Source organism: Lutra lutra, chromosome 12 (genome assembly GCF_902655055.1).
Source record: "Lutra lutra chromosome 12, mLutLut1.2, whole genome shotgun sequence".
Taxonomy (NCBI): Eukaryota; Metazoa; Chordata; class Mammalia; order Carnivora; family Mustelidae; genus Lutra; species Lutra lutra.
Window position 1 is genome coordinate 50570032 of NC_062289.1, and position 24235 is coordinate 50594266.

The following is a 24235-nucleotide window of genomic DNA, read 5'->3' on the forward strand; positions in this document are numbered from 1 at the left end:
CTTATGAAGGGGAGATTTTAAATTTAAGATGTCTTTCTGAGTTTTTGTTAGCTTTTGATGTGAAGTAAAGTTGGTGGTTGCAAAAAATGTGTAACTACCACAATGGTTAAGAGCTATCAAGAAAATTCACTGTGTTTTATTCATTATGCTAATGAAGCAAAGTGAATGATTATTAGGATTTTCTTTGTCAATAGAAAAGCCATGGAGTATCAACAAGTCTATTTTTCATATGTTTTTTAAAAAAATTCTTCAGTATTATCCACAGCTTACTGAAAACCAATATAATTTCAAGGTGACATAGAACTATTTTTATCATTATGCAAAGATTTAACATTGTGCCCACAAGTATATCTGGACAGGTTACAATAATAATATCTTAAATGGTTAATAACTTTTTCCCCCCTCTCTATTCAGAGAGGTGAGATTGGGGCGAAATGGTGTTGAAGAAATCAAACGACATCTCTTCTTCAAAAATGATCAGTGGGCTTGGGAGACACTCAGAGACAGTAAGTTATTTTTTTCTTGCACATTACAGTGGATATTTGAAAGTAGTTGTAGTAAATACAGTCTTGTAAATACTGCCTTGCTAATATATGTGTATATTTGATGAAAATCTAAAGTACGCAGATGCGATTATGGACATTATCCTACTCTAATTAAAGAGAGAATATTTGATAATATTGGGAAAATTGTACTGCTACTTCTCTGATATTTCATTTGAGAGACCCAAGATGAACGACCATATACATGAGATGGAATTGGTCTTGGCAGTCATAATTTGATATTTGATCTTTGTTAAATTGCATTGTGTCTTATATTTTGATATCTCAATGTGAAGAAAGTCAGTAAATACAGGGTAATTAAAATATATTTCCTGTGAAGAGATAAGTTACTATCTTTTTTTTACTAGACTTAAAATACAAAATATGTGGTCCTGTTATTGATAAATACCAGAATTTAATTAGTCCATCAGACTTGGCAGTTTGCAGTTCAGACATGAAAGCATGTAGTATGCAAGAAGTTTTTTTCAGTCAGTTTAGAACATTTCCCTATTTCAAAAAGCAGTTAAAATAATGAGATGATTCACAGAAAACCTTATTCACCATAGCTGAATTAAAATTATAGTGGTACCAAATGTGCCAAACATCTTCATGGATTTGGAAGGCCAGTAATTCATCTTTCTCCTGTTGAAGTCTCAAGATTTTTTTTTTTCCTGTTTTCACAGAAAGGATAATGTATACCACCAGCTCCTAAATTCCTGCTGTACAACAGCAGTAAACCTTAATAATGGAAATTAATTCAGCTGTGTGGTTTAGAAATAGTTACAAATTAAGTAGTTATTATTTGTCTTAAGGTCTGCCTATCTAGTTGAGACTGTGAGGGAAAAGTTCAGGGGGGAAAGAATCCTGTTAATTTTAAAGAAACAGATGATAGTTTTTGCCAATTTTAGGGAAGTATCCTAGTTATCAAATATTTCTAAAGAAATAGTTATACTACCTTCGGGTATAGCACATACACTATGTACAAACTATACAATTGACTGAGAAGGGAAAAGGGGAAATAAATTATTGGGGAAATTAAGAAATTACACTACTATTAAGAATGACATTGAATGACCTGCTATCTGGGAAAGCTATAGGAGCGGCTTGACCTTGAGAGAATTTGTTAGTAGTTATACACTGGGAAATAGAGAATTTCCATGTCAGTAAATATGACATGATTGTTGTCTTCCTGCTCCATGAGAACTGTTGGCAAAGACAGAGATGAGTATAGTGAGATGATGAATGGTTGCATTGAAAAACTTTGTGGGTTTTTTTTTTCCCAAGCTGTGCTCTTAGAATTTGAAGAAAGCTGAAAACAGACAAATATGATTATAATCTGGAGAAAATTTGAAAGGCTACTGAAGAAAATACAAAGTATCTTTTGTATTGGTTTAAATTCTTTCTCAAAGTGAAACAATGTATAAATAACTATAGAATAACCACAGAGTAAATTGCTCAAAAAAGTAGGGAGGACATACTTCCTTTTGTGTATTGAAAAGCTGGTATTAATTAGGAGAGGAGGTAACCTAGTCAACAAACATTGAACACCTGCTATATATGCTGAGCGCTGTTCTATTTCAAGCACTAGGAAAAAACACCAGTGATCAAACCAAAGATTTTTTTACCTTGTGGAGGTCATAGTATACTGGAATTGGGGAGTCCAAATCAATGGCATTTTATGATATTGTTATTACCTCTTTAATGTAATTTCATATTAATTTAAAAACAGTTAAAGTATATTACCTTATTGATTTAAATCAAACAAACTTTCTATTTAAAGAATTTCTAGGGACGCCTGGGTGGCTCAGTCGGTTAAGCATCTGCCTTCAGCTCAGGTCATGATCCCAGAGTCCTAGGATTGAGTCCCGCGTCAGGCTCCTCGCTCTGCAGGGAGCCTACATCTCCTTCTTCCTGCCGCTCCCCTTGCTTGTGTTCTCATTCTCTCTGGGAAATAAATAAGTATAATCTAAAAAAAAAAAAGTTTCTATAATGAGGTGATTTTGTTAGTATTACTGATACTTCTGTATCTTTTTAAAATCTGTATTATCTGGGGCGCCCGGGTGGTTCAGTGGGTTAAAGCCTCTGCTTTGGGCTCAGGTCATGATCCCAGTTTCCTGGGATCCAGCCCTGCATTGGGGTCTCTGCTCAGCAGGGAGCCTGCTTCCTCCTCTCTCTCTGCCTGCCTCTCTGCCTACTTGTGATCTCTGTCAAATAAATAAATAAAATCTTAAAAAAAAAATCTATTATCTATGATTTTGCTGTAGTGTACTTAGATTTAACAGACTTATAAATATTTTGATATCTTTTCCTAATCCTAATACCTTCTATTTTGTGGTTATTGTTAAAAAAAAAAGAAGAAGAAAGAAAGAAAAAAATTGAAGTCAGTAGAACTTACTGTTCTCTTCTTCCCCTTCCTTCTCCCTACCCTTTCTTCACTTCCCACCCCTAAAATACCAAGAATACTTTTACTGTGAACTGACCTCTCTGACCTGCTAAGCTTTTAAAAATTATATAACACTTATAATTCTTTTTCATTTTGACTCTCCAATTTTCTTTGGCAGAATTGCTTAACTTTTCCAAATAATAGTTCTTTTGGTATTTTACCACTTACATGTCTATAAGCTACAATGGCAATTAATCTTCACCATCTGTTCCTTGGTGGTGTGGGAGCAGGGTACAAAATAGATTGGTTTTTGGCAGAATTTCCATGAGCTTCCTGATCTTATTCACTCTTAATTTAGCGGCACAGAGTATTAAGATTGTAAAATTGCTTTTTTACTCATTTAAAATAGAATTGAAGAAATGACAGGAGTGAGATTGGAGAAAGAAAACAGAAGAAATGAAAGGACATAAATAACCTGCTACAGGTCACACTGCTAGCAGATGACAGTGTCAGGATTCAAATCTGTGTGAATCCAAAAGCCTTAGATCTTCTGGAATACCATGTGCCATTTAAGTAATACCATTCAGTATTATACAAAGTAGATGTGTAGGGAATCAACATTCTTGGCAGTTAAATTTTGGGGAAAATAATATGGTAACATTTATTACATATAACAGATATATTATTAGTAATACTGTGTTAAATAATATGGTAATTTGCAAAACACTTTTATCATTCATGGTATCATTTGAGATAAGATATTTTACCTAATCCACCTATAGCTGGTGGGAAATGACACAAGGTGGTAACAGGAGTGACTGTCAGCTCATGTGGTAAATTTTCCATTTATTTAAAAACAAAAATTTGTTGTTTGTAAGCACATATATGCTATTCCAGGTTCTGTGGATTAATTAAGTCTAGTGTCCTCTCTTTTAGAGTTGTACATTCTCATGGGAGAAATTATCACTGTAGGCTTCATAGGTAAAGAATCTAGGGTCTAGCAAGTTTCAGGGTCATAGGAGTTTAGACTTTCTCAGTATTACGTTGGGGTCATGTTTTAAAAGCATAAACTTTAAGAAAAATTATCTTTTTATTGTGGTAAAGTATATATAACAAAATTTACCATTTTAGCCATTTTTAACAGTATAGCTCGTGGCATTAAGCACCTTCACCTTATTGTGCAGCCGTTTCTACCATCCATCTCTGGAACTTTCTTATCATCCCAAACTAAATTTCTTCACACATTAAACAGTAATTCTCCATTCTCCTTTAACCCCAGCCCCCAGTAGCCACTATTCTACTTTCTGAGCCTATGAGTTTATTCTGGTTACCTCAAATAAGTGGAATCCTATAATATTTATTTTTTTGTGGTTGATGTATTTCACTTAGCTTGTCTTCAAGGTTCATCCATGTTACAGGACATACCAGAATTTTGTTCCGTTTTAAGGCTGAATAATATTTTACTGTGCATGTATACCACATTTTTAAAAAATCTATTCACATATTGACAGACGCTTGAAATGCTTGTACCTTTTAGCTATTGTGAATAATGGTTTTCTGGTCACGGGTATACAAATAAATGTTGGAGTCATTGCCTTCCATTGTTTTGAGTGAATTTTTGTATATGTTGTTAGGTAGAGTCTATCTTCATTGTTTTGCCTGTCAATATCCAGTTTTCCTACACTATCATTTGTTGAAAAAACTCCTTTTTTATTAAGTGGTCTTGCACCCTTCTCAGATCATTTGACCACGTATGTGAGGCTTTATTTCTAGTCTCTCTATGATACACCATGGAGCTGTCTTCATGCCAGTACTATACTGTTTTGATTGCAATAGATTTGTAGTAGCCTTTGAAATCAAGGCTAGGAAAAGCTCTCTGCTTTTCCAGGATTGTTTTGGCTATTTGGGATCACTTGAGATTTCCGCATGAATTTTAAAGTGGGTTTTTCCAGGTGTGTGATAAAGGACATTGGAGTTTTGGTAATGATTGCATTGATTGTGTTTCCAATGAGGTTGCCTTTTATTTCATTTACTTGCCTAATTGCTCTAATTGGAATTTGTAATACTGTGTTGAATAGAAGTTGTGAGACAGAGTCCTTGTCTTGCTCTTGATCACAGCAGGAAAGCTTTCGGTCTTTCACTAGTGAGTATGACATTGGCTGTGTGTGTGTGTGTGTGTGTGTGTGTGTGTGGTCTTGATCTGGCTTTGGAGTCAGAATAATTCTGGCCTCCTGGAATGAATTTGTGTTCCTTCTATTTTTTGGAAGAGTTAGAGAAGGATTGGCATTAAACTCCCAAACTATATGTTTGGTAGAATTCAGCTGTGAAACAGTCTTGTCTTGGATTTTTTTTCTTTGTTGGGACATTTTTGGTTATTTATTAAATCTCTTATAGATTTGTTCAGATTCTCTTTTTCAAATAAGTTTTGGTAGTTCATGTGTTTCTAGGAATTTATCATTTAATCTAGGTTATCTAACATGTTGATGTACAATTGTAGTTTTTTTCTTTTAAGAATTTTTTTTTTTTTTTTTAGAGAGAGAACGCAAGCAGGGGTAGAGGCAGAGGGAGAGAGAGAGAGAGAGAGAATCTCCAGCAGACCCCTCTCCCCTTGCTTGAGTGTGGAGCCTGATGCGGGATTGTTCCCACAATCCTGCTATCATGACCACCCCCCCACAAAATCAGGAGTCAGACACTCAACTGACTGAGCCATCCACAAGCCCTTGTAGTTTTTCCTTTTATTGTTATTTGTAGAAAGTCGGTAGTTATATCTCCACTTTCATTTCTAATTTGTCTTCTCTTTTTCCACCTTAGTCTAGTAAAAGATTTGTCAATTTTGTTGATCTTTGTCACTTTCACTATTAATTTTGTATTCTATATTTTATCCACAATCTATTCTGTATTGCTCTTTCCTTACTGTAGCCCTGGGCTTAGTTTGCTCTTCTTTTTCTGGTTCCTTAGTGTGTCAGCTGGGTTATTGATTTGAGATCTTTCTCTTCCTTTTTTTTCATGTAGGCATTTACAACTAAAATTTTTCTGAGTACTGATTTCACTGAATCCCTTAAGTTTGGTGTGGTTCTCATTTTCATTTGTTCTCAAAGCATTTTCTCTAATCTCCCTTATGATTCCTTCTTTGACTCATTGGTTTTTTTTTTGAGTATGTTGTTTTCACCACTTTGACATCGGCAGCAACTTCTTTCTAGATACATCCCCAGAGGCAAGGGATATAAAAGCAAAAATGAACTTTCATCAAGATAAGAACCTTCTGTACAGCATAGGAAACAGTCAACAAAACTAAAAGGCAACTTTCAGAATGGGAGATGTTTGCAAATGACATATCTGATAAAGTGTTAGTATCCAAAATCTATAAAGAACTTATCAAACTGAACACCCCAAAAATAAATAATCCAGTTAAGAAATGGGCAGAAGACCTGAATAGGCATTTATCCATAGAAGACATCCGATGGCTAATAGCTACGTAAAAAGATACTCAATATCACCCATTATCAGGGAAATACAAATCAAAACTACAACAAGATACCATTTGACACCTGTCAGAATGGCAAAAATTAACAACACACGGAAATAACAGATGTTGGTGAGGGTGTGGAGAAAGGGAAACCCTCTTACACTATTGGTGGGAATAATGCATACTAGGGCAGCCACTCTGGTAAACAGTAGGGAGGTTCTGCAGAAAGTTAAAAAAGAACTACCCTATGATCCAGCAATGGCACCACTAGGTATTTACCCAAAGGATAGAAAAATACTGATTCAAAGGGAAACATGCATCCCGATGTTGATAGCAGCATTATCAACAATATCCAAATTATGGAAACAGCCCAATGTCCATCAGCTGATGAAGATGCGAGGTGTGTATATATACATATATATGTGTGTGTGCGTACACGTGTGCACATGTGCATGCAGTGGAATATTACTTAGCCATAAAAAAGAACAAAATCTTGCCAGTTGCAATGACGTGGATGGAGTCAGAGTGGGAAAGACAAATACTATATGATTTAACTCGTGGAATTTAAGAAGCCAAACAAATGAAAAAAGAGATAAACCAAGAAACAGACTGTTAACTATAGAGAACAAACTGATGCTTACTGGAGAAGAGGTGGGTTAAATGGGGGATGGGCATTTGTTGTGATGAGCACTGGATGTTATATGTAAGTGATGAATCACTAAATTCTACTTCTACAACTAATATTACACTATATGTTAACTGGAATTTAAATAAAAACTTGAAACAACAAAAGAGTTTGCTGTTTTCCAGGTATTTGTGAAACTTCCAGTCTTCCTTCTCTTGTTGATATCTTGTTTTATTCCATAATGGCTTGGTGAAGATACTTGTATGATTTCAGTCTCTATAAATTTATTAAGTTGTATTTTGGCCTAACAAATAGTTTGTCCTGGAGAATGTCTCATGCGCAATGTATATTCTGCTGTTGATGGTGGATTGAGCTTTATATGTCTGTTATATCTTGTTGGTTTATGATATTGTTCATGTCCTGCATTTTCTTATTCATCTTTTGTTTAAATGTTCTGTTCATTTATGGAAAGTGGGTTATTGATGACTCCAGGCATTATTTTAGAACTGTTTCTCCATTTAGGTCATTTTTTATTACATACATTTTGGAGCTATGTTGTTCATGCATACATGTTTATAATTGTTTTATCTTTTGATTAATTGACCCTTTTATTACTATTATCAGTATGCCCTGTTTTTCACTATTTTAACGGTCTTAAATGTCTTTTTTGTCTGATATTAGTGTAGGCACCCCAGCTCTTTTTCCCATGGAATATTTTCTTTCATTCTTCTAACATATTTATGTCATTCGATCTAAAGTGAGCCTCCATATACTGCGTGTAAATGGATCAGTTTTATTAATCCATTCGTCCACTCTCTACCTTTTAATTAGTGACTTTAATTCATTTAAAGTGAATATTATATGTAAAGACTTTTGCCATTGTTCTTTTTTCTGTATTTTTTCTTTCTATTTCTTAGCCCCTGCATTACTGACACCTTTTTTGTCTACTGGATTATTTCATAATGTGCTGTTTTGATTCCCTCTTCAATTCATTTTCTGTATATTATTTAGTCATTTTCTTATGGTGATTATCCTGGAGATTACATTTAGTATCCTAAACTGATAACAGTGTAGGTTGAATTGATACAATTTACTGTCAGAAGCATAAGGAAACTGCTTCTAGGTATGCCTGAGTTGCTCAGTCAGTTAAGCATCTGCCTTCAGCTCAGTTCCTCCCAGGGTCCTGGGATCGAGTTCTGTATCAGGCTTCTTGCTCAGTGGGGAGCCTGCTTCTCCCTCTGCCTGCTCTGCCTGCCATTCCTCCTGCTTATGCTTGCTTTCTCTCTGACAAATAAAATCTTAAGGGGAAAAAAACCCATTTCTCTATAAATCCTTTTTCTCCCTTTGTGTTGTTTTTGTCACAGATTACATCTTTATATAGTCTGTGCTCGTTAACATAAATTTATAATTGTTTTATGCATATTTCTTTTAAGCCCTATAGGAGGAAAAGTGGATTTATAAAGAAAAATACATAATGCTGGCTCTTGCATTTACCTGTGTGGTTACCTTTATTTCTTCACAAAGCTTTGAGTTAGTGTCTACTGTCTTTTCATTTCAACCTTAAAAAAACCAACAATTCTTGTAGGGTAGGTTTGCTAGCAGCAGTCTCTGATCTTTCCCTTACCTGGGGTAATCTCTTTAATTTGTCCTTCATTTTTAAAGAATAATTTTGCCAGATGTAGAATTCTTGCTGAACCGTTGTTTCAGCACTTTAAATATGTTGTTCCACTGCCTTCTGGCCTTCAAGTTTCTGCTTAGACATAGGCTCTTAAGGAGAGCCTGCATGGCTCAGTTGGTTAAGTGTCCGGCTCTTGATCTCAGTGTAGGTCTTGATCTCAGGGCTATGAGTTCAGGCCCTGAGTTGGGGTCCTGTTAAAAAAAAAAAAGAAATGGGCTCTTAATCTAATCAAGGATTCCTTGTATATGTATGACAAGTCACTTTTCTCTTGCTTTCAAGGTTCTATCTTTGTCTTTTCAAAGTTTATTATAATGTGTCATGATGTGGATCTGAATTTTTCTTAGTTGGAGTTCATTGAGCTTCTTGGTTGTGTAGATTCATGTTTCATCAGATTGGTTAGTTTGGAACCATTATTTTCTTTTCTTTTCTTTTTTAAGATTTTATTTATTTAATTGACATAGAGAGACAGCAAGAGAGGGAACACAAGCTGGGGTAGTGGGAGAGGGAGAAGCAGGCCTCCTTCCAAGCAGGGAGCCCGATGTGGGACTCGATCCCGGGATCAATGTCTGAGCCAAAGTCAGATGCTTAATGACTGAGCCACCCAGGCCCCCTGGAGCCATTATTTCTTTAAATATTCTTTCTGCCTCTTACTCTCCTTTCTTGGGAATTTCATAATGTGTATGTTCGTATGCTTTATGGTATCCCAAGAGTTCACTTTTTCGTTCTGTTTTCTTTTTTTTCCTACATTTGATAGTATTAGTGGTCTTGCTTAAGTTCCCTGGTTCCTCTGCCTGCTCAGATTTGCTGTTGAACCCTTCTAGTGTATTTGTAGTTGCAGCTGTTGTGCTTTTGTAGTTGTTAAGATATCATACTCCTAGTTTCCTTTAGTTTTTTGTCCATAGTTTCCTTTAGCTCTTTGAGAATATTTAAGACTGTTTAAAGTCTGTGTAATAAACCTAATATTGGGTTTCCTCAGTGATGTTTTCTAACATTCTTTATACTCTGTGAATACTCCATGCTTTTTCTGTTTCTTTACATCCTTTGTAATTTTTTTTGAAAACTAGACATGTTGAACAGCATAATATAACTCTGGAAATCAGATTTCCCCCTTCCCAGGTTTGCTGTTGTTGCTTATTATGGACTTCAATCATGCATTTGTTTAATAAGTTTTTCAAACTACTTTTACGGAGTCTGTATTCCTTGTCTTGTATGATCACTGAAGACTGCTTTCCATTGTTATGTCACTGGTCAGCCAATGACAATTCCTGAAATGCCAAAATTTAGTAGCTTCTTTCTTCATTAAACATTCCCCTGCTTCTTGTAAGTTTTTTCTTAGATTCCAGAGTTCTGAAAAAGTTGCTTATGATAGTTTTTGCCTACATAATGTCTACTTCAGTGAAAAGGTGGCTTCTTAGAGCTTCCTACTCTGCCATTTTTTTTTTTTTACATCAGCTAGATTCTTTTTATGGAACATGATTCCTATATTACCAGTTATTTATGGAAAGGTAAATTTTTATAAATAGATTACTCTGTATAGCAATAATAATTCTGTAAAGCTATCTTTATCCTTATTCTTATATATTAGTTCTGGCATGATTATAGGGTGTTCTGTAAAACCTAAATGTTATACTTTAAATGTAGATGAAGTATTACTTTTGTAATTCTCCCAGAACTTTCCTTACTTGTATCTCAGAATTTAAACAGAATTTGTCTCATTTTAAAACTACTCTGAAATGGTATACAGTCTATAAAAAGACTAGATTCATCTGAAACAGCAAAAGAAAATTCACGAACCTTCCTCTGTTTCCTTTAAAATTGATCCTATATGATAATTTTAAAGTAGGGCTTTTTACTGTGAACACTATACCAGATAAAGCTTTTTTGTGTGGGCTGTCCTGAACTTTCTTGGATGTTTAGCGGTATCCCTGATCTTTACAAACCACTAGATGCCAGCAGCACACCTCCCCCAGTTATGACAGCCAAAAATGTATTCAGTCACTGCCACATGTCCCCAAGAGGAGCAAGATTGTTTCAGAATTGAGAACCACTGTTTTAAAGTATAATTTATGCCAAGACTATAATTGATTTATTTACTTCACAAGGAGTGACAACTAGCTTCCCCTCCCCCACCTGCCCATTTTACAAATTAGGCAGTTAGTACTATTAGGAAGCTAGAACTGTCTTGTCAGGCTGTTCTCCTGGTCATTAAGAAAAGAGAATAGTGCAAAAGATCTTTTCCTATTCATTGTTAGTATTATAGCTTCTTTGGGTTAAATGTGTTGTTTCATTCCCAAATTCATCAAATAATTCACCATATCTGAGATCCACAACAGTAGTTATTTCTTGTCTGGAAAACCCAGAAAAATTATTCCTTTATATAAGAGATTAATACCATGAAACCAGGTCAGTTATTTTTTGTTGCTCATCTTCCATCTTTTTCTTTGAGGCAATATGATTTGATTGTATCTAAATTATTTACCATTTTGTTGGTATTTCTATAATGCTTTTGGCAGAGAGAGAGAGAGAGAGAACACAAGCAAGGGCGAGTGGCAGGTAGAGGCAGAGGGAGAATCAGACTCCCCACCCAGGAGGGAGCCCAATGTGGGGCTTGATCCCAGGACCCCAACATCATGACCTGAGCCGAAGGCCGATGTTTAACCAACTGTGCCACCCATGTTTTCTTAATACTATTATATCTTTAACTGAAACACATTTTGTCTAAAATGTATTTTTAGATGACTCTCTGTAGCATATTCAAGCTCCAAATTAAGATAGTAGTAGTGTTGCTTTCAAATGGTATTTCCTCCCATATTATGAAGACTGAAGCATTGCCATATTTGGTTTTATTTAATTAAGTATATATGAGCCTTACTATCCATCAGGTTTATAACTCTTGAAAATTGTGTCCGTTTTGTATCTCTGCCCTTTTTTCCTAATAGCCATTTCATAAATACCTCATTGAGTCATCACTTAATGACTTAATTCAGGGAAGGTGGCTAGCCTGAAAATACAATTCAAAATACATTGCTCCTTGTGACTTAATATTATAGAGATAATCAGTTGGGGAAGTGATTACAAACCATCTGGATTTTAGATGAACAAATATATTTTAATACCAAATTGGTTTATCCAGGGCTGTGAAGACATAACCTTAATTTCTAATTTGCTATACAGCAGATTAACAAACAAAATATTGTATTTGAAACCAATCAACTTTGAATCTTTGAGTACAATTTAGTATGCTATGGTTTCTGAAAATCTTTTCTATAGTCTTAACCGCTTTTGCATATTTTATATTTTGATATATTTTAAAACCCCAATACTTGTAATATTCAATTTAAACTTGAAATACAGATAATAATTATAGGTGATTTTGAAGGTAATTGTTTCATAGAATTATAATGATCAATATCAGTTGATTAATAATCTAGTATAATCAACTAAAATAAGATTCAACCCATTTGGAATTTGTAGTTTGCAACTTAATTTGTATGTAAGACACTTAGTAGTTGGTATGGAATCTTTGCTTTCCTTTATTTTAATATTAAGTTTGAAGTAACTACTAATTTTCTTTCCATTTTTAGCTGTAGCACCAGTTGTACCTGATTTAAGTAGTGACATTGATACAAGTAATTTTGATGACTTGGAAGAAGATAAAGGAGATGAAGAAACATTCCCCATACCTAAAGCTTTTGTTGGCAATCAATTACCTTTTGTAGGATTTACATATTATAGCAATCGTAGGTGAGTATGCTAAGCATTGATTTCAGGGGTAGGTAATAATTTTGTTGTGGTCTATTATTTTCTTAGGGATATCTAAAAATCACTTCAAGAACATTTAATGGTATATTAAGAGATATCATAATACGCTGTTTTTCAGTGATGCATGATAATTGTATTATTTCATAGTTCATTTCTTTTAGACTCATCCATTATCAGGATATTGTGTTTCAGAAATTGTTGCTGAATAATGCACTATAAATGTGTTCAAGTTCACAGCAATTAATATATTAAAAGATTCTATCAATACTAATATTTTGGTTAATCTCATCATCCAGACAGCTCTGGTTTTATAATACATTTCGGAACAACAAATAGTTTTCCAGGGTTACCATTACTATATTGATGTTAAAAAGACCTATAATTTTTAGTAATGCAAAAATTAAGTGATTCCTTGCCAAAAATCACTAAATGAATTTACCATGTCTTGCATGTGAGACCTTGTGACCTTGGGCAAATAACTTCAACCTTTTATACCTCCATTTCCTCAAAAATAGGGATGATGATAATAATAATACTTGTCTCACAGCATTATTGTAAGGTTTAATTAAAACAGTAGGACATTTGGAACATGAGCACTCAGTTAATGTTAGCTGTTAATAGTATGAGCTAATGGTAGCTTTAGTCTTCAAATGGACTTGAGATATAAATTAAACGTTTAACATTATCTCATTCATGAGCATTCATTCATTCATTCAATAAACATGTTTGCCAACTAAAAATATATGTTTATAAAAAAAAAAAGGATGGACTTAAAAAAAAAACATGTTTGCCAACTTATTTTTTGTCAGGTATATATTAAGCACGAAGGTACAGGGAGAAAGATGAATAAAATATGGTTAGTACCTTCTCTTAAGATGCTCATATCCTAGTGAGGAAATGGATAATATTTTAAAGTGAAGCATTTTGTCATTTATCCAAAACTTTTTTGTAAGAGCCTATTCAAGTTTAGAAAACAGGAATGCAATTTAATCCTGCCTTAGGAAATTTCTCCTATAATCCAGCTATAGGACAGTACTGAATACTTTTTGTTGCATCAAGTATTACAGGTAGTACTTGACTTTTGACTCTTAGTAAAGTCCAATATTTTAATCCTTACCCACCAGCACCCAGGAATATAATATTGTAGCTATTTTATATTGAAATACACTGACAAGTTTCAGGGTGAATTTTTATAAGAAAAAATCCATCCTTCCTTCCTATTTTTATCAGTTTTTCTCTGGCTTGATTTCTGAAGCACTTGAAATGTTGATATAAATAACTCAAAATGTTTTTGGATTTTCTGTAGTTCATAGCAGTTAATGACTTTATTTGGGTTTATCTATACAAAAGTAATCTTGAGTTAAATAAACATTATATACACTGTTTGTAACAGTACATTGTCATGTACTTGATTATGTTCTCTGGTTTTTCCTTGTATCTATATGATGCATATCCCAAACTAATTTCTAAGTTTCTCAGAAGCAGACATTGCATTCTGTTCTTCAGTACCACTGTCTTATTGAATAACATAACGTTGTTTAGTAATTGCCTATTACATGAATGGTTGAAGGTGTGGTTGATCTTTAAGAATCAGCAAAATACTGATTAGCCTTATGATAATATATAAATATAATGAGTTACTGGCTGAAATAGGAAACTTCTGAAATTCTTGCTTCTGAAATCCAAACATAATTCCAATTACCAAAGGTTAGAGATCTTTATTGTTGAAATAAAGATCTTCCATTCTTCCATAAATGAAGAATGATTTTTAATAGTTTAAAGGTTAAACTTTTAGCTATATTTGTAATAATCTAAAACTTCTCATAAGAAGTTACCTAAATGACCAGATTCTATATGAAAGCAGCAATATAATATATAAAATAACTTTGAAAGAAAAAATAAGACAAAAAGTAGAAGAATGAATGGATGTGTACAAGTAGTAGTGTCAACATTTCCAGTGCTGTATTCAAAGTTATATTATTAACTTTGTAGAGGCCAAATATTAACTTTAGTTTATATAGTATATTATAATTTAGAACATCTTAGGGATCAAATGGTCTGTTTTCATATCTAATTCAGGTTTCACTGGTACTGCTATATGCTTTTATTTACATTACATGTTGTGGAATCCCACACTGAATTTCTGAGACATTTGGTAGTTAATGGAATGAAGTTCTGCTAAACCTAGAATTTGTCATTTGTTACATAGGACCATTTCTTACAAACCTGCTACTTAGTGCCTATTACTGCCTCATTATTTGATTCTCTACTTGATCTAACTAATTTTCCAAAGAAAACATAAAAAGTGACATATTTTCCTGTTTTGTTTTGTTTTAGAGCACTGTTATATATGTTTAATGGTACTTAAAGGAACTTGTCTTCTTTTTTTTTTAACTATTAATGAATGCATTGAATTTATATATAATGAATATGTAGCTGATAATAGCTGCCCTATAACAACTAAGAAGTGTATAGTAGCTATTTGATTTCTTTTTGAGGGTTTTCTCCTAATGAACCAATGTGGTGACTGTAGTGGTGGTTATGGTAGAAGTATTAATAGTGGTAGTTGTAGCGTGTTAGAGGCAGTAGCAGAAGCAGTAGCAGAGGCAGCCATAGTACCTCACCTATATATGACATTTGGGAGCTTAGAAAAATTTTTTTATATGACCTGTTTAAATGTGTTTGATAATCTCATGTATAAAGACTTCTAAAGGTCACTACTATCTTATATGTAATTCTGACTTTAGTGGATTTAAAGAAAGAACCCTGTAAGCCTTAGAGTCTCAAAGATTAGCAGGACATCACCTGAACTATAGGTTATGTTAACCACTTAAGGCAAAACTCTTTTTTGTCCAGAAAGGCAATATCATCCTTGGCTGAAGAATAATTGAGGCAGGGAGAGAAGTTCTGTTCATGTCTTTACAAGTCAGCAATTCCTTATCCCCAATCCCTAATCCAAAAATCTCTAAAAACTGGGGGACCTAGGTGGCTCAGTCAGTTAAGTGTCTGACTCTTGATTTTGGCTCAGGTCATGATGTCAGGGTTGTGAGTCCCAAGTCCTGGGCATGGAGCCTACTTAAAAAAATAAAAACAAATAAAACCACAAAGCTCTAAAAACTGGAAACATCTTAGTGATTTGTTTGGTGGCAAAAGCTTCCATAACCTGCTCTCATGGCCAAAAACCTAATTTGAACTAACTTGGTTTTTAATTTATCCTACTTGGTATGAATATTCATATGTTTTGCTGCAGGAATAGTAAGGTATATAATTACAGAGTGCTGCTTCTGACCTAACTGGGGATTTTATTTAACATATGTATCACTTTCTTACTTTCTAAAAGTAAAGAATTATGAATTTATACTCAACTTTGAAAAAGCATAGCAAGTACAATACTGCACACAAAAATAGGCACATAGCATATATTTACTGGTTGTTATTGAATATTGAAGAGTTTTTTGGTTTGTTTTTTTTTTTTTACTTTTAAAAACTCTTTTCCTTTCAGATACTTATCTTCGGCAAATCCTAATGATAACCGAAGTAGCCCCAATGTGGATAAAAGCTTGGTAGGTATTTTCTTATTAATTTTAAAAAAATTGTTTTGTGGATGGTATATTTTGTGTACATGATAATTAAGTAAGTATGTATTGCTTCTGAATGTGTAGTTAGTGAACTTAAATTTTGATGCACTTTTTACTGTCTCCTTCTAACTTGATTTCTTGCCTGAATATCAAGGGGAATATTTTATGTGGAGGTCATTAGTAAACTATAAATTGCTACACATATTGACAGTGAAAGTCTTTCTAATCTTTGGAATTAGGAATTTATAATAAATCAGTTTATCAGTAAGGGTCTTGACATCAAAACAGATTACACATTCAGAAGCCTTAACTAAAGCAAGTTTTGTGTATATGTTAAAATATACATAACATAAATTTTAGTTTTTAAGAGTACAATTCATTGTCATTAATCACCTTTACATTGTTATATAATTACCACCATCTGTCTCCAGAACTTTTTCTTCGTCCCAGAGTAAAACTTTGTACACATTAAACTCTTTATTCTACTCCCTGCAGCCCTGAGTAACCACTATCCTACTTTCTCTGTCTCTATGAATTTGATTATGCTAGTAGTTTTTTTTGTATGCTCATACAAAAATGAATTTGATTATGCTAGTAGTTTTTTTTGTATGCTCATTCAAAAATCATACAATTTGGACTTTTGATGATTGGCTTATTTCACTTAGCCATAATATCCTCAGGATTTCTCCATGTTGTAACATGTATCAGAATATGATTCCTTTTTGAGACTGAATATATTCTAGTGTATGAATATATCACATTTTGTTTATTAAGAGAGTTTAGCGAAAGGGCTATTTACAGTGCTATGAGCAAGATCAAGGGGAGCAGTGAATAAAGGATAAATAAATACCCATTGATTATCAGCACGGGGAAGTTATTGTCCCCAGTCTAAAGGGACAAAGAGAGACAAGTATTGTTACCACAGCTCAGAAAAGCCTGCCATCATCAAAGAGGAACATAGAATATAGAACACTGCCAACACCACAGTATGACAAAGGGTGGGGAGAATGATTATTTTCTTCCTCCCACCTTCTGATTTGCTGCTGGTGTCTCTCATATGTTCAAATGAACCCTTAAGTCACAGGGCAATAGAATCCAGGTAATGAAATCTGTAGATTGCAAGGCAAAAGTAGGGCAGAGGATGGATTTCATGGCTAGAAAGGAGAGGGAGCAAATGTATAGTACAGTCAAGCATCTGATTTGTCCACTGAAGATTACTGTTGTAAGTAAATATTAGAGACAGGAGTCCTTTTTATTGTCCATATAGCTTATGTTCATGAGACATTTAAAAAAAAAAATCTTACTTAGATTTGAAACAAGGTCCTTTTGGGTTGACCAGGACTCTTCTTTAAAATATTAGACATTAATTGTGGTACTTGGCTGGCTCAGTTGGTAGAGTTTGACTCGATCTCAGAGTTGTGAGTTCAAGCCCCATGTTGGGCATAGAGCTTACTTAAAAAAATATTAGAAGTAATTATTTGGCCACCGTTGGAGCATTCTTTAAACTCTTGTACCATAGCCTACGTATTAGGGGGAGGGGAAGAGGTAGCAATCAGTTTTTAAAAGCTGATGTAATTCTTTCTCCTTGATATATTTATTCTTTAATTAAGAGAACATGTAAGGTGAAGGGAGAGTGGAAAAAAGCAGAATGGACTGTATGAGGACTTGTTAGCTCTTTTGACAATCTCTCTCTTTTTAAAATTCTCATCTTACCAGAGCTATTTCCCAAGCTCAGAAATCTTGAAAGAACCTTTGACCTTGGGAGGGTGATGGTAAGGAGCTGCTATAACCCAGCTCTCACTGTATTACTTATCTGTAGGATTAGTAGTACATAGAACTTTAAAAAATATTTAGTGGAATCATGTTTCTTTGGGCTGATCTTGTTCAGTGGTAATTGCCAGAAGTTCCTGTCACTGACTGCTGCTATCTTTTATCTTTTGCTCTGGTAAGATCACAGGGGAAGTAGAAAACTTCTGTGTCTCTACTGTTTCTGTTAACATGGAGATAAATAGAAAAGTCAACTAATTTAATTTTCAACTCTTCCTTTAAAGCCTTCCAGCAGAGATGCTAATGAACAGCTTTGCAGTTGACAAATAGAATGAATAATTTTCATTCCTGTCTTAAATTTTCTTTTTTACTGCAAATGACACTGATAATCCCTCCTCCTTGGAACTTCCATAACTCTTTGATGTTCCCATTATTTCCTTCCCACCGCTTTAGATTATATTTTCAGTCCTTTTTGCAGGCTCTCTTCCTTCCTCTTCTTCTACCTCCCCCCCGCCCCCCCCCCCCCCCCCCCCGCCTTTAGTTGTTAAATGTTTCTCAAGGTGATTCTGATCTTTGCTTTCTGCTCATTTTCTCTAAGTAATCTTGTGTATGTGCAGCTTGCTCTTCTAAACGCCAGACCTGTATCTCTCCTCTCTCTCTCTGACTGGATTTCTCTTTTTGTGCTTCTTTCAGGCACCTCAGTCTAGGCCAGAGCTAAACTCAATAGTTCTCTCTCGATCCCTTCCCCAGCAGTTCTTACTGTGTTGCCTATCTTTTGTATGGTACTCTGTTCCTCTCCTCTTCTTTCTTTTTCCTTCCTTTTTCCTTCCTTTTTCCTTCCTGCCTGCCTGCCTGCCTTTCTTTCGCCTTTCTTTTTTTTTTATGTTGACACTTTTTAAAAAATAATCCTACTTTGATCTTTAAAAATTTTTTATTATTGAAGTATAGTTGACATACAGTGGTACAGTAGTTCCAGGTATACAGCATAGTGACTTGACAATTCTATACATTACACAATGCTCACTATAATTAAGTGTAGTTACCAACTGTCACCATACATTTTTATTATAATGTTACTGACTATATTCCCTATTCTGCAGTTTTTCATCTCTTTTCTTATTTCTAATCAGTTGTTAGGTTATAAATTCTACCTTCTGACTAACACAGTTATTCATTTCCTCCTCTTCATTCCTGTAGCCTCTGCCTCATGTCAAACCTATATACTCTTGCCTGAACCATCTCAGAATCCTGTTAACTGGTTACTTTGATTAGAATTTGTCTGCCCTCTACTCTCTTCACCTTATTGTTACTGAAGTGATGTTTCTAAAATGCCAGTACTATGTTGTTTCCCATTTTAAAATGCTTAAAGGTTAAAGTCCCTAACTACTGTTTTTGCCTACAAGAATCATAGTCTCACTCACCTTTTCAGATTTTATGAGACTCATTCTCTGTGTTATGTTCTGTGCTCTGCCTATACTTGATTTCCTTCTGTATACAAAATATATCATATTCTCTTCTTCTATACTTTTAGACTCATTCAGTCTAAAATGTCTTTTTTTCTGCTGCCTTCTCCACTTAGTAAATATCTTTATCTTGTAGGTCTGATCTCAAACATTACATTTTCCTGGCAGAATTAGATGTGACCCCTTCCCTCCTTCAGAACACTTTATATATAACCCTGTCATCACCACATTATATTGTAATATTTGTGTGTGTGTCTTTGGCTTATTGTAGGTTCTTTTCACCCTCCTATTCCTTTATGCCCCTCTGTTTAATTCTTAGCCTCTTGAGTACAGGGACCAAATCTTAATTTTTTTTATATTACTAATGCCTACCACAGTGCCTGACATATTTCTAGGTGTTGAAAAAATGCTTATTAAGTTAATAGCAATTTCAGATAGAAAGGAAAAAAGAATGGTAACAAATTTGTTAAAGTTCTCTATGAATATTCTTAGTAGGATGAGTTTTGTTTTATTTTGTTTTTAATTAAAGCAGGAAAATTTGCAAAAAACAATTTATAAGCTGGAAGAACAGCTGCATAATGAAATGCAATTAAAAGATGAAATGGAGCAGAAGTGCAGGTGAGAAAGTACTTTTTATGTTTTTAATATTAAAAATTGTATAGCACATACTTATTTTAAAACTTGCCCTCTATAAAACACTTGAAAAGTAATTGGAAATGAAGTGGAGATATAAAAGTTGCTGCTTATATTCATTCAATGAAGAATGTCTTGGCTAGAATTGGAAAGTAATATTTAAGTTGGCATTAGTTACAGATATATTGTCCTCATAATATTTAAAGTGCATTTGTTCCTGGCAGTTTTGATTAAAAAACTATAATGCTGATTCACTTAGTGCCTGACTTATTATTTTTCTCTGCCATTTTAATTATCTGACTAAAAGGGCAAATTAGTTGACATTAAATAAGGTGCTTTCTAAAATGTAAATGTTATTAAATGTAAAATTCATTAAATCTAATAAGAATCTGTATATTTATGAAATATATAATCAAAACTATTTGAAATAACCTAGCAAAATGTTGAGTTACTTATTAACTACAAACAATAACTTTATTTATATTTTTTGTGGATGGTATTGAATAAATGAAATACAGCGGTAACACAGAGATTAATAAGTATTCAACAAATGGAATTGGGGAAACTTGCAATTTTGTGATTGGGCCAAAGAGGAAACAAGTAATATTCTCATTGCAAACTATTCCGGATAGATTAAATACATAAGTATATAATACAAACTTTTTTCAGAAAAAAATACAATATAAGCAAATATTGACCCCAAAAAACTGATCCCAGGATTTGGAAAGAATTCCCAATTATGAAATGTGGAAATAAGGGAAGGAAATGGAAATAAATATGCTAAGAAGTTTCTTTACCCAAAATTAAACTAGTGATTGTGGCAGTGTAGGGTATCAATTTGAGGAAGAAGTAGGAATCGTCAAAGTGGCCTGCAATGATAGGAAAATGTTGGGGGAAGAGGGGAAGCCTGAGATGGCGGTGGGAAGGTTGACAGAATCTAGGTCTTAGAGGACTTTGTTTTTGACAAGCTAAGGAATTTGGAATATATCCTGAAGATGATGGAAAAATATTGAAAGTCATTCAACTAAGTAAAAAACTGATAAAATTTACTTTTTAAGAAGAACTCTGGTTAGTTGGCAGCACTTGACATTTATTCAACTAAATGGGAACGAGAGAGGAAGAGGAGTCAAGGATGAATCTTAGGTTATGTCTTAGGGACACCTAGAGAAAAACAGAATGACATGGGGTAAGGGTGTGGAGCAGAGGGAATAACATTTTGGGCATGCTGAGTGAGGTATTCGATGAAGCATCCATGTGCAACATTGTACATGCAGATTTGAAGCCAAGGGTTGTATTTAGAGCCAAAGAAAACAAATTGTGGAGATCATACACTTTCAGTTTATCTCAACTTTTTGACTGGGTTGTTCCATGGTACATTTACTCGGTTATATATGCCATGTTACCCTTCATTATTTAACCTTGTATAAAGTTTAATCAGCTAATTTTTGTTTATTAGCAAGTACTACATGAGGGAGTTCAAGGATCCTTAACCTGGAATCCGTAGACCTCCCCCAGAGGATGCATGGATAGAATTCAAGGTTCTTAAACTTGGATGAGAAAAAGTGTTTTCCATAACTTATAAGGAAAATTCAGCATTACTTTCTACTATGAACAAAAGCAGTGGTCTACATTTATTAGCAGTAGTTGTGAATTTTTTATTACTCATAGATACCATAAATATTTTCATGTATTATAGTTGTTATCCCTAAATATCATTTGTGCTCATCACTACTTTGAAATTACTACCACTAGATCTTGTGGTTTAATGTATTAATAAAGAAGCACACATACTACTGAAACATACATTTTATTTATTTATTTAAAGGGGAGAGAGAGAGAGAGAGAGGGGGCGCCCATATGCCGGCGAGTATGGGGAGGGGGTGGTCTTAAACAGGGCTCGACCTCACGACCCTGAGATCATGACCTGAGCCAAAATTCAAAAGTCAAATGCTTAACTGACTGAGCCACCTGGTCACCCCCATGTATTTTTAAACTTAAGACTGAATTTTAATATATTTTTGTTTTTTTTTTAAATCCTATATTTTATTTTATATTTTAAAATACATTGTTTTGAGAAAAGGCCACAGGCTTCCCTAGACTGCCAAAGGAATCCACAGCATCAAAGATGTTAAGACATCTTAGTTAAGTGGAAAATTAAGGAATGTGGTGTTCCACCACTGGGCAATAAAAAACATATTTCTAATCTTTACTGCTTTTGTTTTTACAGAACTTCAAAGATAAAGCTAGACAAGATAATGAAAGAATTGGATGAAGAGGTACTTTTTGTTTTCTAATCAGAAGTTTTCCTTTTTGAGAGTTTTTTCCTTTTTCAGATTGTTTTGTTTTCTGAGAAAATTGCATTTGAACTTTATACGTTGATGTACAGAAGAGAGTCAAAAAACTCTGATGAAGCCTTTACTTAGGAGCTGCAGGTTCAACTGATATAGATTAGATTATACTTCAGTTTCCTTTGTGTATGTACTTTTATTTTACAACCATGTTAAAATTTTAGTACATAAATTTCATTTCAGTGGTTCTTAACATTTGAAAAGTGAGAAAGGAGCAAGAGAATCAAATGGGATCTGGAGCTACAGCAGAAAGAGACAAATAGAAAAGAGGAAAGAGTACAATTTTAAGTTATTTTTAAAATCCTTTTTAAAAGGACTGACATTAACAATTTTATGTGATCAAATGGGAAATGTATTGATTTTAGAATTACTCATGTTTTCCATGGTCACCTAGTAAGAAGTCTTTAGTAGGGAAACATTTCATGAATCAGATGTTTGTTTGCAAATATATAGTACATTGTCTTCCTTTTGATCACCTTATAATGTCTTTCCACTGTGTGTATAGAGAGTACCCTATAAAGAAATATACTTTCTATAGCCTTATTGATTTCTTCTTTTTTTTTTTTAGATTTAATCTTTTAATGGTTTTGTGCTGTCTTCATTTTCTCTTTTCTTAAGGAATAGTATTTGTCAGTGGCTTGTTTTTTGTTTTTTTCATTTGTAGCTTTGGATATGCATATACATATAATACATATATATATACATACATACATACATACATACATACATACACATGTAATACAAATAGGTACAATATTTCACCAACTTATCATTGGTCAGTGTGTATGTATCACAATTTATTTACCTCTAAGTATGTAAGAAGTTCATTTTGCAAATCCTCAGCTTTGGATATTTCATTTCTAAAAAACAGATAAAATTCTGCTATGGTAGATTTAAGTTAAGATCAATCCACTAAGAAGGCATAGCATTCATAAATTTGTATCCACCAAGTAACAGAGCTATAAAATATGTGAAATAAAAGCTGATAAAACTGAAAAGATAGACAATCCACAATTATGTTGGAGACTCCAGTATCACTCTATAGACAGAAAATCCATGTACAGGAGAACTCAACCACACCATTAGCCAACAAGATCTTTTTAACAGTTCTAGAATCTTGTACCCAACAACAGCAAAATATACATTCTTTTCAAACACTCAATACATACCAACATAGACCATATCCTGAACAAACTTCTACAAATTAAAAAAATTAAAATCATAGAGTGTGTTCTCTGACCAAAATGTAATCAAACTAGAATGACTAACAGATATTGGGCAAATCTGCAAACATATGGGAACTAAACAACACAGTTCTAAATAATCCATAGATCAAAGAGTAAGTCTTAACGGGAATGGAAGAATATGTTGGAATGTTAATTATGTCTCATAAAGTTGATGTATATTTGTTGTTGTTGTTGTTGTTTTAAGATTTATTTGTTTATTTGAGAGAGAAAGCACAAGCAGGAGGAACGGCTGAGGGAAAGGGAGAGAAGCAGACCGAGTCACCCAGGTGCCCCCTCATAAAAGTTATGTTGAAGAGTTATAGCTTGTAAGAAAGAATGAAATCTTGTCATTTGCAACAACATAGATGGTCCAAGAGGGTTTTATGCTTAGTGAAATAAGGCAGACAGAGAAAGAGACTATATAATTTCATTTATATGTAGAAACGAGAAAACTAAAAACAGACTCTTAAATACAGAGAACAAACTGAAGGTTTTTGGGATATGGGTGATGTAGTAGGTGAAGAGGATTAAGAGGTACAAACTTCCAGTTATAAAATAAATAAGTCATGATGATAAAATGTATGACATAGGGAATATAGCCAGGTATATTGTAATAATGTTATATGGTGACTACATGTACATTGAGAACTGTCAAATTGTTGTGTTGTACACCTGAAACTAACATAACATTGTGTGTTAACTATACCTCAATAATAAAATAAGTTACTGTTCTTCATCTTTAAAAAAATACTTGAACAATGAAA

At 33.8% G+C, this 24235-nt stretch overlaps 1 protein-coding gene across 3 annotated transcripts in view; it reads left to right on the forward strand.

The window, feature by feature from the left end:
* Positions 1-24235, forward strand: part of ROCK1 (Rho associated coiled-coil containing protein kinase 1) — a 150471-nt gene that overhangs the window by 70235 nt on the left and 56001 nt on the right. For 2 of the 3 annotated variants that reach the window (XM_047696920.1, XM_047696921.1), the window contains exons 9-13: positions 415-506; positions 12279-12438; positions 15959-16019; positions 19794-19882; positions 22125-22173. In XM_047696920.1, coding sequence (XP_047552876.1) covers positions 415-506; positions 12279-12438; positions 15959-16019; positions 19794-19882; positions 22125-22173 — 451 coding nt within the window. The remainder of the gene's footprint in view (positions 1-414; positions 507-12278; positions 12439-15958; positions 16020-19793; positions 19883-22124; positions 22174-24235) is intronic. The other variant, XM_047696922.1, reaches the window with a different exon arrangement.